Genomic DNA, 14,354 nt, shown 5'->3' on the forward strand with positions numbered 1-14,354 from the left:
TGAATACAAGCGAAGACGTGTCAGCGGTGATCCCTTCTTTTCATCAACACATCAATATACCACACTTGTTGCACATGAGCAAGTAGGTGAAACATTTTCTTGCACCGTCTCAAATATTAAGGGGCAAAATGCCCCATTTAGGGCAGATGGAGCCCTGTCAGAACGGAGGTTCAGGTTCTTTGATGTCTACAGTGAAACGAGCTGCTTTTTCTTTACTTTGATATCACTGTAGGTAACTCAGTAGGTGATGGGAATCTCGTTCTAACAAAACAAATGAAACCTGCCACTACAAGCCAGGGTTAGCAGCACAAATGCTTCAAACCTGTTTCCACCACCACATTTGATTTTGCCCTGTGGCTGTGAACATGGTAACTAGTTTCCATCTCAGTCATGAGTCTCTATGAAGCAAATGCACCAATTGCCATAATCCCTATAGTCATAGGAGTAGGTTCATTACCTTTAATTGTCAGTGCAAGCTGTTTTTAGATCGGCACATTCACCACGCTATGAAATAATGATGTAACATTTCGAGAAGAGGTTGTTTTCGAGACAAATGCGTAGCCAGAACCACATCCCAGACACGGCTGGTCGGCAGCGCAAGTAGTTTTGAGTACTTGCTTCATGTGTCGTAATGTTACACAATAATACGTTGCTATCTCATAGCGTGGTGAATGTGCAGGTCACAACTTGTCCACCAGAGTGTTTTGGAGTTGTTGGATTGTGTATTTGATGAGTTTGATAAGGGAAATGTGGAAAGACCATATGCCTCCGTAGCGTTAGCGGAGCAGCTCGCGTCCCTGCCCCACTGATCTAAAAACAGCTTGCACCGACAATAATGAACCTACTATAAGGATTATGGCAATAGGTGAATTTGCCAAAATGTTGAACTATCCCTTTAAGTTGCAGGAAACAACACCACAGTCTCTGTTCCTCCCCTACAGTGTGGAGTTGTAGTGTTTTTGCTGAACATTATGATATCTGACATTGAGCTTTTGACTTTTTAGAGTTTTTAGTCAAATCTCATCACTTCATTTCGTCCTGTTCGATATTTGTGTTAAATTGTGTTGTACCAGAAACATCTTTTGTGATACCTCAGTGACCTTTGACCTCTGTTTCATTTCTGAGTTGTAGTGAACGTGTGTGTCAGGTCTGAGAACGTCTGCTGGCCTCAGGTTAAAAACACAACACTCTCAAGCTGAAGTAGAAGACGAGTAAAAGTCAAAACACAACACTATCTTTTATTATATTCAATGTTCACTTTTGAAAGATGATTGATCTGGTGCTCTGCACAGTGCAGGTGGCCGTGTAGCGGAGAGGCTAGTGAAATGTTTCCCGTCTCCTGGGTACGAGCTCTTCGTAGTGTCCTGGATGGAGCGTTCACTGTTCGCAGGAATGAACATTATTGCAGGAGCCCGAAATGGATCATTTGTTGAAGGTGGCGACGCTGAGCTGCAGCTGCTCTGTGCATCACTGTAACATGCAACGTTAACTATAATAATAATAAGGATAATAATAATAATAATAAAGTCAGTATAAGTGAAACAAAAAAAAACCAACATGAGGCACAGCGTTGGTTAATTTGGCCTAAAAGGGCCATAAATAAAATTTTATTCTCTCAATTTGTTAACAAGCCACAGGAAGTCCGTGGCCAGCTACCACAGCACTTAAAACATCTCGTTCTGGTCACAGTCCTCGAAGACGTGTGGCCCGCTGAGATCCTCTGAGCTGCTGATAAATCTGAAGGCTCTCTTTCCTTACTTCCTAAGAAAAAAAAAATAAAACAAAAACATGGTAATACTGTACCAAACTGGAGGCTGAGCAGCGGGGATGATCCTTTCACACAGAGAAGGGTGCTTCAGAAAGGGGGATGGGGGGGGGGCTATGAGTGTAGCTGGAGAAGCTGGAATCAAACAGCAACAACAACAATAATAAACTATGAAAAAAAATAAAATTAAAAAAAAATCCTCAAACTCTTGAAGCGGGATGTGCTTTGGCTTTCCACCGCTGTGGGGTCGCCTCTGTTTTCTCCATCTCCATCGTCTCCCCCCTCCACTTTCCCTCTGTTTCCTCCCGACAGTCCTTGACTCCTCCTCCTCCTCCTTCCTCCGTTGTGTTTTGCTTTTTAAAAGTGAAATAATATTTAGAATGATAAAAACCTATAGCAGCAAAAGAGTAACAGAGGAATAATAGCTAGAAGCGAGTGACCCCTGGGTTTAGAAGGAAGGCATGGGTTAAGAGAGGTCCATGGGTTTCTGCCCGGTGCCGAGCCGGTGAGAGAGAGAGGGGGAGGGAGGGAAGGAGGGAGGGAGGGGGGGGTGTGGGCGCCTGCTCGTCCCTCTCGGAGCTCATCTCCCCTGGGTGGGCAGCCTGCCCAGGGCGGCCATGACGCGGCTGAAGCGCTCGCACAGCTCCAGAGTGGTGTAGGAGGGCAGCTTGGGGGGGTCGTGGAAGCTTTTGATCTCGGTGGAGCAGTCCAGCAACTTGGGCAGGAAGTCCGTCAACTTCTCCTGGAGGTTGGCTGCAGGCACAAGGTCACACACACAGATACAGGGTCAGTGTTTTCTCTGATATCATTAGTAGTTTGAAGCGAGTTCAACACAACAGACTGTGACACTGGTCTGGGTGGTCAGACTGGACAGGAACCAGAGGACACTGCAGCCTCCATCTACTTGAGTCCAATAAAGTGTTGGACAGACAGCTGGCTTCACTCTTTCACTCCTCTGGAATCTATTTCCTTCATTCACAACTTACAGTAAAGGGATACTTCACCCAAAATCAACAATTCACCAATTTTCTACTCACCATCATGCCAAGGAAGGGTTTGGAGAACTTTCGGAGTCATCAAAACGCTTTTGGACGAACTTTCATATAATGGCGGGTGATTGTGCTCACTTTTGAATCGTCCAAAACACACACTATGAAACATCCAAATACCGCCATACTACTTGTCTGCACTGACCCAAGTGTCCTGAAGCCACCACATGAAAAAGTTGTTAGGATTTTTTTTTTATCCTTGTTGTAGTAGTAGCTCCCAGTGGCTGTGTTGATGTTTGTGTGCATGTGCGAGTTTGCTGTGAAACGTTCGTTCGTCGTTGTAAACCATTGGATGTCTGATGTGGCGGCTTCAGGACACTTGGGTCAGTACAGACGAGCAGTATGGAGGTATTTGGATGATTCATATTGTGTGTTTTGGACGATTCAAAAGTGAACTCTATCCGTCGCCATTATATGAAAATCCGTTGCCAGCCGGACCCCCCCTGGAACTCCTAAAGCGTTTTGATGACTCATGACTTGATGAAATTGGCGAATTATCAATTTTGGGTGAAGTATCCCTTTAATTGTCTTGTTGATATCGGTAAATAAATGAAAACATAGTGTCCTTCAAATATTCTGCTGTGAAGGAACTGTTACAGGTTAGAAGCTCTGATGGTTTCATTTTTAAAACAACGCAACATCACTGGGCGCGTTTCCACTGCAGGACCAGGTCCAGGAACTTATATGGGCCCGAAAGGAGTCCCTGACTTGGGGTAGGTACTCAGAATGGCCCTGTGTAACACCTGTTCAGCTGGTTCAACCTATCCTGAGGATCTTCAGCTTTAGACTACAAACAGGGTCAGCCCCAGTCCTGTGGAAACATCAGGACTGCTTCCAGTACTGAAAGTAGGACAACCAGCTGAGATAAACGGCTCCATCTATCCATCTATCTGTTAATCTATTCATCTATCTATCTGTCCATCAACACCTCAGGCTTCAGCCTCGAAGCCTTTCAGATGACTGAGCCGAGCCGTGGCCTGGTTACCGTGACCTTCGGCGGAGGTGCTGAGGAATGTTCTGGTAACCTTAAGACTTCTATTCTCCAGAAATATCTCGGAGGCCGTGGTCCTGCTGCCGCTCCCTCAGGGACTCACATTCCATCTCTTGGCCCAGGTAGGAGCACCAGCGGTTCCTCATGTCCTCCACCGCCAGGAGGTCCCGCTCCGTGTCGTGGACCAGCAGCAGGGGGAGGCAGGGCACCACCAGCTCGTTCATGATGCCCAGGCCCGTGGTCACCTCCGGTTCCTCTCCGGACTCAAACATGGCGGCCGCCTGCTCGTTGAGTTTCTGTGGGGAGTGAGGTAGAAACCACATATAAGTCATATTAAGAACAAAACATCAAAATCTCTTCATTACATTTATTGTACCAAACTTTTGCTGAGCCTCACATGGCTTATTGCGTAGAGGTCTGGGGATATACGTAGAAAACCAATTTCCATATGACAAAAAAGAGCAATAAGGATAATCATATGGCTGATTATCATGAGTCAACAAACACATTATCTATAAACTTACAGCTTAAACTTATGTGATATCCAAGAGGTGGAGAATGAAATTCATTTTGTGTTCTACTGTCCTTTTTATGACTCTATAAAACAAAAATTGTTTAGTAAGGTAGATCCAAATAATGAATTTGTGTGGTTAGACGATGCTGAGAAGCTAAAAAGCATCTTTTTCAGTCGAATATATTTGCATTTTCTTTATTTCTTGAAAAGGCTTGGATAATGAGAAGAAGAGCGATATATAGTTAAGTAATCTTAAATTTTGTATCTATGTCACACCTGTGTGGCAGGTAACACCAACAGGAAGAACTGAACTTTTTTTGTATTTGTCATCAAATGTGTCTGATAATCTCATATGGGATGGGCCACAGTGGTGGCATGACACGAAAATAAAAAAAATTCATTCATTCATACAGACCTCCTGTGGACTTTAAAACTGCTCAGATGATGTATCAAGTAAATAATAATATGCTTCTAGACGGCGTCCAGAGGATGTTTCAGATCCAAGTCAGTAAATACGAACTACGAGGGATTTGTACGTTTATAAAAACAAAGGCACAAAGATGTTTTACATTTGTCAATCTATGGAATAATTTAGAAATAGAAATGAAAATAAGTAACACACTTAATAGATTCAAAAACATATTTAAAAATAATATTATTAATACATTTAAAACTGAATTATGAACACCAGTGTGCTCTTAAACTGCCTTCTGTATGTAGAATACACACATTTTATTATATTTTTATATTTATTTTTATATTCTATATCTATCTGTGCCTTTTTAATGTATGACCGGTGCTGTGCTGCTTGCTGGAACCTCAATTTCCCTGAGGGTAACCTCCCATGGGATTAATAAAGTACTATCTATCTATCTATCTATCTATCTATCTATCTATCTATCTATCTATCTATCTATCTATCTATCTATCTATCTATCTATCTATCTATCTATCTATCTATCTATCGATCTATCGATCTATTTTGTTCTGTCTAAATTTCTAAAATAAGCAATAAGATTCATTTTCAGCTGTTACCTTTTCATTTGGTTTGTTTTGTTAAATCATGTGTGTTTACTCATGTGTGTTTGTCATGTTGTTTACTGATGTGTGTACTTGATTCAACAAGTAAAAAAAAAAATACATCAACCCCCAATAAACTCCGGTAGTGATCAGTCTTTGATACGTCACAATCTTGGTCAAAGTTTGACAAACTCATGGAGTTGTTCAGTCCCACTGTGGACTTTATGAGCTGTGTATTTGTAAACTTGTGCTGCAGCATTAGGAGTGTGTTGTGTTGTGTTAGCTGTTAGCAGGAGTGTGAACGTTGAACAGGTTTTATCCTGGGAAAAGACTGCACTTCATTTGCTGGGCTCTGCTGACGTGTGTGTTTCTGCGTATTTGCTCTCGTTTCCATTTGTCTTGATGATAAATCGGTGACAGTTTCAGTAGCAGCGGTAATCTTCCAGGCATCATTAATGTGACACAGTATCCTGCAGCCACGGGGCCTTAAGTGGGTCCCGACTGCTCTCCTCTGCATGTGGATACAGGCTTTTCTCTCCCTGCTCTCGGCCAAAACCACCTTGCTGTATAACAGACAAACTCTCTGACCTCCTCTCTCTCTCCGAGGAAACCACCTGTTTTTTTTTCTTCTTTCGGGGGCCTGGGTTTGGAAACGGGAACTGTGAGAGTGGATTTGCAAAACATCCAAGTACATTAACTGTGTCAATGTTAGCAGTGTTTTCAATTAAAACAAGAGCTAAAAGGTAAACAGCTGAGCGGAAGGAGCCGGAGGTTCTGGCCAGAGATGTGAGATGACTGATGGGGGCCGGCGCGGACCTGAGGTTTTGAGGTTAGCTGAGGACGTGCTGATGTCTCATGGTAATGTGTTTACACTCGTGGGCCCTCCTGCTTCCTATTCCCACTCCGGTGATTACATTACCAAGCACAATGCCGGTGTAAGGTTACTGAGTGCAGCGGCGGGAGAGGAGCTGCCCGAGATCAGCAGCGCCCCGGCCGATCAAAACAAAATACCCCTCGGCCCCCGACGACACCGGAGAGAAATGAAAAGAGGCTGACATCACAATGGAGAGAGGATTTTCATCTGTTAGTATCAGATGAAGAAATCTTAAGTGGGATATTCTAGGGGAGCTGCAAGTGAGCCAGAATAACATCTCAGCAGAGCCGGTGTGTCATGATAGTTCTGCCGAGTCGTGACGCAGCAGAGAAACACTCTCTCTTTGTAATCCTGTTGGATGTGTGTGTTCCTGTATCTCTTCAGTTTTACAGAGACGACGGCGACTCACCAGCAGACACTCTCGGCGGTAGAGGCCCAGCAGCTCCTCGTCGTGACCTCTGTACTGCCCTTTGGACAGAAGCTCCTTGTTGTACTGATACGAGTAGATCAGATACATGAGAGCCTCCACGTAACTGAAAAAGAGACGTCCGTCAACACTCGTCACCTTCAGATAAAAAGCACCAATGTGAAATATGCGCTGAGAACAAAGAGAGTAAAGCGGTTAACAGAGGAAACGAACCCCATGAACCCACTGTTACGGCTGCACGCAGGAAAACACTGCCCTCTGCAGGACTGGACTGGACTCCACATCCACCGGCTGCTTCAAGCTGACCCCCTACTATTTGATATTCACCTTTCTTCAAATGCATTGCACTTGACTTGGTCATTTTAAATGTGGAAATAGTGTGTCTGTATTGTCTCTGTGCTGTCCACTGTTTACTCGTGTCATTCTGTGCATCAGGTTTTCCTTTGTATTTTAGATTGTCTGTTGTGTAGCCTATTACATGTTGGGACTGCAGATGGAAATCAGCAGCTACATTCGGTGCAACTATCTCCTCATTTCTTGCAAATGACTAACGCCATTGCACACTGTCCCTTAAAGGAGACATATTATGGAAATATCACTTTTTGAAGGCTCTTTAACATATATTTAGGTGTTTGTCTTGCCTTCCGGCCCCCAAAATGTGAGAATTGACAAAAACATCTGTAATGTGCTGGCTCCCTAGGTTGAAATCCATGTGGTTTTACCAGCTATGTCTCCTTTAATAAACTAAATAAACTATTAAACTGGGCCCAGTGTCATGTATAAATGTTCCATGTTATTGTGCATTCAATACTAAGCTGTTCAAATAATACACAGGTTCATATACTAAACCTGTATGCCACTGCCATTTATAAACAGACCTTGTTAACAAGGTCAATATCACCAATGTCTGTCAAATACATGATAATCATGAATACAAGCTATTCACATGGATATATACAGTATTTACAAAAAAAAAGTCACACTCTAATATTTTGTTGGGCCATCTTTAGCTTTGATTTCAGCATTAGCTGGTATTGTTTCAATAAGCTTCTACAATGTCACAACATTTGTTTCCGTCCAGAGTTGCATTAATTTTTCAAAGATTCTCAATGGGGTTAAGATATTAACACTATGGTCACATTGGAGACGATGGTTCCCTACTATCCTTCCAGTTTTTAATAATGCGTTCGACAGTTTTTAACCCAATTTTAGCAGTCTCAACAATCTCCTTAGATCTTTTATTTACTTGATTCATGCCAATATTTTGACCCTTCTGAAACAGATTAACATATTTTCCACAACCACAGGATGGGTCTTCCAACATAGTTGTTTAAGAAATGAGACTGCATCAGTTAGGATTAAATCAGTTGTTGCCAGCTGAAACATAATCATACACTAATTATCCAATGGGAGGCTATGACCTATTAGCTTAGTTAGATCCAAGTGGTGACTTTTTTTTAGACGGACAGTGTATTTTAAACATCAATGTGGAAAAGAAAAAATATCAAAAATTATCTAATGAACCAAAAATTTGGCGACCCCCCCTGTTGAAGACCTCTGCTCTAAGATGAAGGTCTGAGTGAAGGTGTCACCTTGTCTTCTGAAAGAGCTCCAGGCCGGTCATCATGAAGATGGTGGTCTCCCGGAAGTTCCTGTAGTCCTGATGCCACATCTGATCCAGACAAACACAAGTTACCACAGGAAAGTCAACAACATGAAGATGAACATTTTAAAAGCATCTGCTGTGTCTGAGTAGAAGCTTTACAGACCATGTACAGTACCAAACGTTTGGACATAATGGTCTTTCTTTATTTTTTATGACTTTCTGCATTGTAGATTCAAACTGAAAACATCAGAACTATGAAGGAAATATGTAGTAAACACAAAACTGTCAAATTAAAGAGGAGATGTGTCCAAACTTCTGACTGCTACTGTATAACACCACCTTGTAGGAAGTCTACTATTTTAGATTTGAAAAGAAAAAAAAAACAAAAAGCCCAGAGGACTTCCTGACTGACCTCATATTCATCCATGTTGACCTCCTCGGGCTTAATAAGGTCCAGTTTGGCACGTGCCACATTCATTATGCTCTTACATCTAGAGGGAGGAGCAGGAAGAAGAGGAAGCATTAGCGGTGAGATGGTGAGTCATTGTGAGTAACACCAGGAGATGAAATGGTCCACCTTGCCCCCAGGCCCTAACACGGCCTAATGAATCACTCTTTAGTGCTGAGAGGAGAAGTGAAACGCTCCTCTGGAGGCTCCTATTGAGGCCACATGCAAACATAAATCTAATTATCTGGCTGAAAATAGAGGGAGAAGGGAGAACTCATGAATATGGATCGAGGCCAACAGGCGTAGTTGAAAAGTTTAAGGAGGTAGTAAAGGGGCGTTACGCAACTTGACGAGAGCGGCATCACGGGCTCGGCGGTGACGTGTGCAGACGGCGGTATAGAGATCTTTCTAATGGGCCGTGTGTGAGCTGACTGGAGATCAGGGCTCTGCTGCCCTCTGCTGCTCGTTTGCAGGAGTTACGTCTATGTAAATGATCTATGACAGTGGTTCTCAACTGGTGGGTCGGGACCCAAAAGTGGACGCAGACAGCTGGTCAAAAGAGTAAATAATATTTAATGCACATCTGATGTTGGACATGTCTTTTATTTTGAATAATAACTTATATTGGAAGGCAGGCGTCACGTGAACACATGCAGTTGTAATGGTCCTCCTCGGTTTCTTATTATTTGCTCTGAATGCAAAGATATCAGTTTATTATTAATGTGGCCTGAATGCAGTGAATCTGGTTTTGTTTTGTGGGTCTTTATTTTGTGCAATTTGATATTTATTCATTTTTGTGAATATGCTCTGAATGCAGAGATGCATTAGAAGTCAAATATATCGTTTTGTTGGTCTCCATTTTGTGCAGTTTGATATTTTTTTATTCACTTCCGTACATGCAGTTGTCATGGTAACTCCTCAGTTTCATTCATGTGCTCTGAAATGCACTTTGCTCAATAAAGAGCAAAATGAGTTTTTAAAGGCTTAAAAAAGAAAATCTTGGTGTGAATTCTATAAAAGTGGGTCGTGACTTAATGACCATGGGAAAATGTGGAGCCCAGAGTGAGACTAGTTGAGAACCCCTGATCTATGACTCAGGAAAAGCTCAGAACACAGGAGGGTGAACGTTTGCGGCGGTGTCACTACCTCTCGTCGAAGGCCAGGTTCCTGTCGGCGAACTGTGTGAGCAGAGTCCTCTCCAGGATCTTCTTGGGGGCCTGGTTCTGGATGAAGTAGACGATGATGTGCTGGAGCCGGTAGTCGTTGTCGGGCGACGTGTCCTCCTGGGCGAACCTCAGCAGACGGGCGTACTCCAGCTTTATTGCCTGAGCGGAGACAACGTCCAGACAGCCGCTGGTTAAAACTCTGAGGCTGAGCGGGCGCTGGTGTTTACTTACTCACCTGTAGGTTGTTACTTCACTCTCAGATACTTCATCAAGCTACAGTACATCTGTCATTTTACACTCATACAGAGGCAGGCAAAAGTTTGGGCACCCCTGGTCAACACTTCTGTTAATGTAAAGTGGCAAGTAAGCAAGTGGAAGATGAAATGATCTCCAAAAGGCATAACGTTAAAGGGATAGTTCTACATTTTGGCAAATTTGCCTCTTGCCATAATCCCTTTAGTCTTAGGGGAAGGTTCATTCCATTTAATTGTCGGTGCAAGCTGTTTTTAGATCGGCGGGGCAGAGACGCAAGCTGCTCAGCTAACACAACACCTTTCCCTCATCAAATACATACTCCAACAACTCCAAAACGCTCTTGTGGACAAGACGAGTTGTTTTCTAGGCAAATGCAGCCGGGACTACATTCCAGACACGGCTGCTGGGTGGAGTGACTTCAAAAACGCAAGTAGTTCCGAGTATTTGCTTCATATTTGTGGTAACATTACATAATTATACGTTATTATTTTGTAGGGTGGCGAATCAACTTGTCTACGAGAGCATTGAGAGGGAAAGGCGAAAGTACCATTTGCCTCTGTTGTGTTCGCTGAGCAGCTAACGTCTCTGCCCCGCCGATCCAAGAACAACTTGCACCGCCAATTAAAGTTAATGAACCTACCCATAAGACTATAGAGAGCCGAAGCGGAAGCAGGAAGTAACGGCCCCATGGGACCTCAATTCGAAAAAAGGCTCCATAGAAATGAACGAGACTCCAAGATTTATTTCGTGATCCGTTTGAATTGTGCCGTGACAAAAAAATATGTCCTCTACCTGTTTAAAACATCACGTTTCATGCCGAGAAATCTGCAGTTTATCGTAAAACGGCAACAGAAGAATGTATTTTGTGTGACGACGCTCTACAGACTACAGATCTGTGTCCCACAAAAAATACGTCACCAACTGACACGGGAAAGGGCGGCATTTGGTGTGTGACGTCACCTACGCGACTTGTAGTCTTTCTGGTTATGGACTCTTCGGAATTTTATTTTACAATAGTTTTACAACAAACTGCTGATTTCTCGGCATGAAACATGATGTTTTAAACAGGTAGAGGACATATTTTTTTGTCATGGCACAATTCAAACGGATCACGAAATAAATCTTGCAGTCTCGTTCATTTCTATGGAGCCTTTTTTCGAATTGAGGACCCATGGGGCCGTTACTTCCTGCTTCCGCTTCGGCACTCTATAGGGATTATGGCAATAGGCCAATTTGCCAAAATGTTGAACTATCCCTTTAAACATGAAACACCCTTTTGCAATATTTTAACCAATATCACTGTATTATTTTTGTTTTCTACAATTTTAGAGAGACAAAGGGAAACAAAGCAGCAGCCTGCAAAAGGATTGGAAAAAAATGATATTATTTAAGACGTAAAGGGAAAGTGTCATCTGTAACTTTATGTCTTTTAGAGATCGTTTCATCTTCCACTTGCTGAACTGTTCACATTAACACAAGTTTTAACCAGGGGTGCCCAAACTTTTGCACGCCACTGTATCTGTACTTCAGGAGCTCAAATATTCTGAACAAAATCTGATCTGGGAAAACAATTTACAGAATTCATATCTTCACTTTTATTTTGAAATTGTCTCTTTTTATTTGCTCACACATTACAGTCCCTGTAGAAATGAGTCATGTGGAGCCCTCCAGTTGTCAATTTACACTTCCTATATCTTTGCACTTTGTGGAGATTTAAAGGGGAACTATACAAGTCCAGTTGCTCTTAGGCTGTTTTGGTCACACAGAGCTCCTTAAGGTTTCAGAGTGCATATTTTACACTGTTGTAAAAACTAACGGCAAATCTTGCAAAGTTCCCCTTTAAAAAGGCAGCTGCTTGTTTGTTTGCTCAGGAATTAAACAACCTAAATGACTGGAGAGAGATCAGAGAAGTAGGAGTTACTGCTGCTAGGTACTGTAGATGGCATGCTGTGTACCTGGAATGACATGAGGTGAAGGTGGAGATGGAGAAGTGAAGGAGAGGTAATGTGTACCTTGAAAAAGGCTGCCTCAGGCCCACTCTTTTCATAGACGCTGCTGGATTTGCCAATGGCCATTATTATACCCTGCATGTTGGGGGTCACCATCGCCTGCCCAGGAAGCAGGAACCACGTTAAACAACAACAAACAGCTCCTTGGGACGGAGCAGCAAGGTCAGCCTGTGTGTTATCGTGCTGCGAGGCTCTGTGTTACAACAGCATGCCAGAGTCAGGGCGCCAGGCAGCACTCACAAACCCATGCATCAGTTAAAGTGACACGACTGTGACGGATCGGGTCGGTCAGTTCAGCGGCACCACAACTCCACCCTCACAAGGACGATGCAAGAAAACCAGAGCAGCCGCGTGACAGCTGTTTGTGACTAACAACCGTCCACACACAACATGCTGATACAGCTGCTGATGTGAAGCCACAGCAACAGTAACCAGGTGGGAACTGGATCAAACCTGGACGTAATGTAGAAACCATCCAGTGCAGGTGCTTTTATTCTCTAAACATGTCGGTTCTGATTGTTCCTGCTAACTGATTCCTGCCAAGATGCAGACAGGCTCAAGACGAGACTTTTCACATCGAGGACCAACAAACAAGGTCGTTTTCACCCTGAGTTCATCAGTAGGCCTGTCACAATCATGACATTAAAGCTGCATTCACATGGAGTCCGGCAGACGGCACACCGGAGGTCATGTTAGTGGACCAGAGAATGACGGCAAAACTTGGGGAAGGCCGGCAAAGAATGCCGTCAACGGCAAACGGCAATGCCGTCCGAATTAAAAATTTGCCATCCACCGCCACGGAATTACGCCATCACCATAGCAACATATTGTCACGTGTGAATCGTTTTGCCGTCTTGCCGTTCTGTCGGACCTTTTGTTTGGTTTTCGCATTCCATTCTGTGGCTGTAGTCCGTTTGCTGTCTCCTGTCTGCCGGACGCCATGTGAATGCAGCATAACTGCCATACAAATAATTGTGATTTACCATGTATAGTATAAGCCTAAACATAGTTAGAAGAAGAGCCATTTATTGGCTTTGTAACTAAATTCATGATGCTGATGTCCATAGATGTTCATTGAAATATTAGAAACTGAAGCTCCTCCAGATAAACAGTTAGTTTGAGCTCCACTCATGTGTCATTAAACCATCTCAAATATGACAGTTCTGTTAGTTTGATCCAGCTGTTTCTATACAGAATCACATAATGTGATCAGGTGATTATGTAGTCATAGTGACAGGCCGATCTGTCAGGTGTGAAAACTCCATGAATCAGACGACCACGGGCAGGGAGCTACCTCGTCATCGTACCCCCCCTCCTCTGACTCAATGACAAAGGTCCCCACATTAGGAATGGCCACTTCTACTGTGCACTGGCTAGGAGGCTCGTCCTCCATGGCCGCGGGAGGCGGAGGGGTGGAGGGGCTTTGCACCAAGACCTCAGGCTGAGGAGGAGAGGTGGGAGAGGGGGCGGACTAGAGAGAGACAGAGAGAATGAGACAGATGAGACAGAGAGGAGACACATGACGGACAGGGAGGGACAGTGGATGGAACTCCCCTCTCCTCTTCAGGGGGAGAATGAAGTGCTCATCAGATTCAACAGAGCCAGAGGTCCCGTGAAGCAGCTTCTCCCTCATTATCATAACATCATGTGACACCAGTGTTTCTAAAAACCCCCCAGTAAACCTGAAGAGCAGGACACGGCCTCTCACAGCGTTAACAGCACAGTTTAACACTCACTTCAACTATTTTGCTCCATGGTGAGCTAAGGTCACTGTATAAGAAGATGTTGACAGGGTACAGACACAGAGAAACTGTCACTAGGCAAAGTGAAACATCCGTACATCTGGAAGTGTGATTGTGTACTGCTCCAGTAATGACAGAAACAGAGCAGTGAAACAGTGCTGTTCAAAATGCTGTCTGACAACTCAGCACCTTGGTCAGTTGACCCAGCAGCTGTCTGTAGGAAACACTTTTCCAAACATGATGACTGAGTGAAACACAGGAGAAAGGCTACTGACTGCTGGGCTTTAAACGCTGTACTGTATTAAACTTTGGAACAACCTGCCTGAGGATCAGAGTGGAGCTGGAAACTTTTTAGTCTGGCTTTAGTCTGGTAGTGTCTTATCAAAATTCTACGGTTTATAGTTACTTTATTTATTACTTTTATGTGTATTTGTTGTATTTGATGTAATGTTATGTTATTTATTTAGTTTCAATTTTTATTCTTGACT

At 43.4% G+C, this 14,354-nt stretch overlaps 1 protein-coding gene across 2 annotated transcripts in view; it reads right to left on the reverse strand.

Annotated features, from left to right (window-relative positions):
- Positions 1-1,245: 1,245 nt before the first annotated feature.
- usp25 (ubiquitin specific peptidase 25) overlaps positions 1,246-14,354 on the reverse strand; it is a 48,586-nt gene continuing 35,477 nt past the window's right edge. Inside the window, exons 19-26 of one of the 2 annotated variants that reach the window (XM_083987145.1) lie at positions 13,419-13,595; positions 12,128-12,223; positions 9,841-10,019; positions 8,659-8,737; positions 8,233-8,312; positions 6,623-6,746; positions 3,909-4,101; positions 1,248-2,518 (exon numbers count right to left, since the gene is read on the reverse strand). In XM_083987145.1, coding sequence (XP_083843271.1) covers positions 2,346-2,518; positions 3,909-4,101; positions 6,623-6,746; positions 8,233-8,312; positions 8,659-8,737; positions 9,841-10,019; positions 12,128-12,223; positions 13,419-13,595 — 1,101 coding nt within the window. In that variant the 3' untranslated portion in view covers positions 1,248-2,345. Of the gene's footprint in view, positions 2,519-3,908; positions 4,102-6,622; positions 6,747-8,232; positions 8,313-8,658; positions 8,738-9,840; positions 10,020-12,127; positions 12,224-13,418; positions 13,596-14,354 lie in introns of both variants that reach the window. The other variant, XM_083987144.1, reaches the window with a different exon arrangement.

This window comes from Trachurus trachurus (assembly GCF_905171665.1).
Source record: "Trachurus trachurus genome assembly, chromosome: 14".
NCBI classification, from domain to species: Eukaryota; Metazoa; Chordata; class Actinopteri; order Carangiformes; family Carangidae; genus Trachurus; species Trachurus trachurus.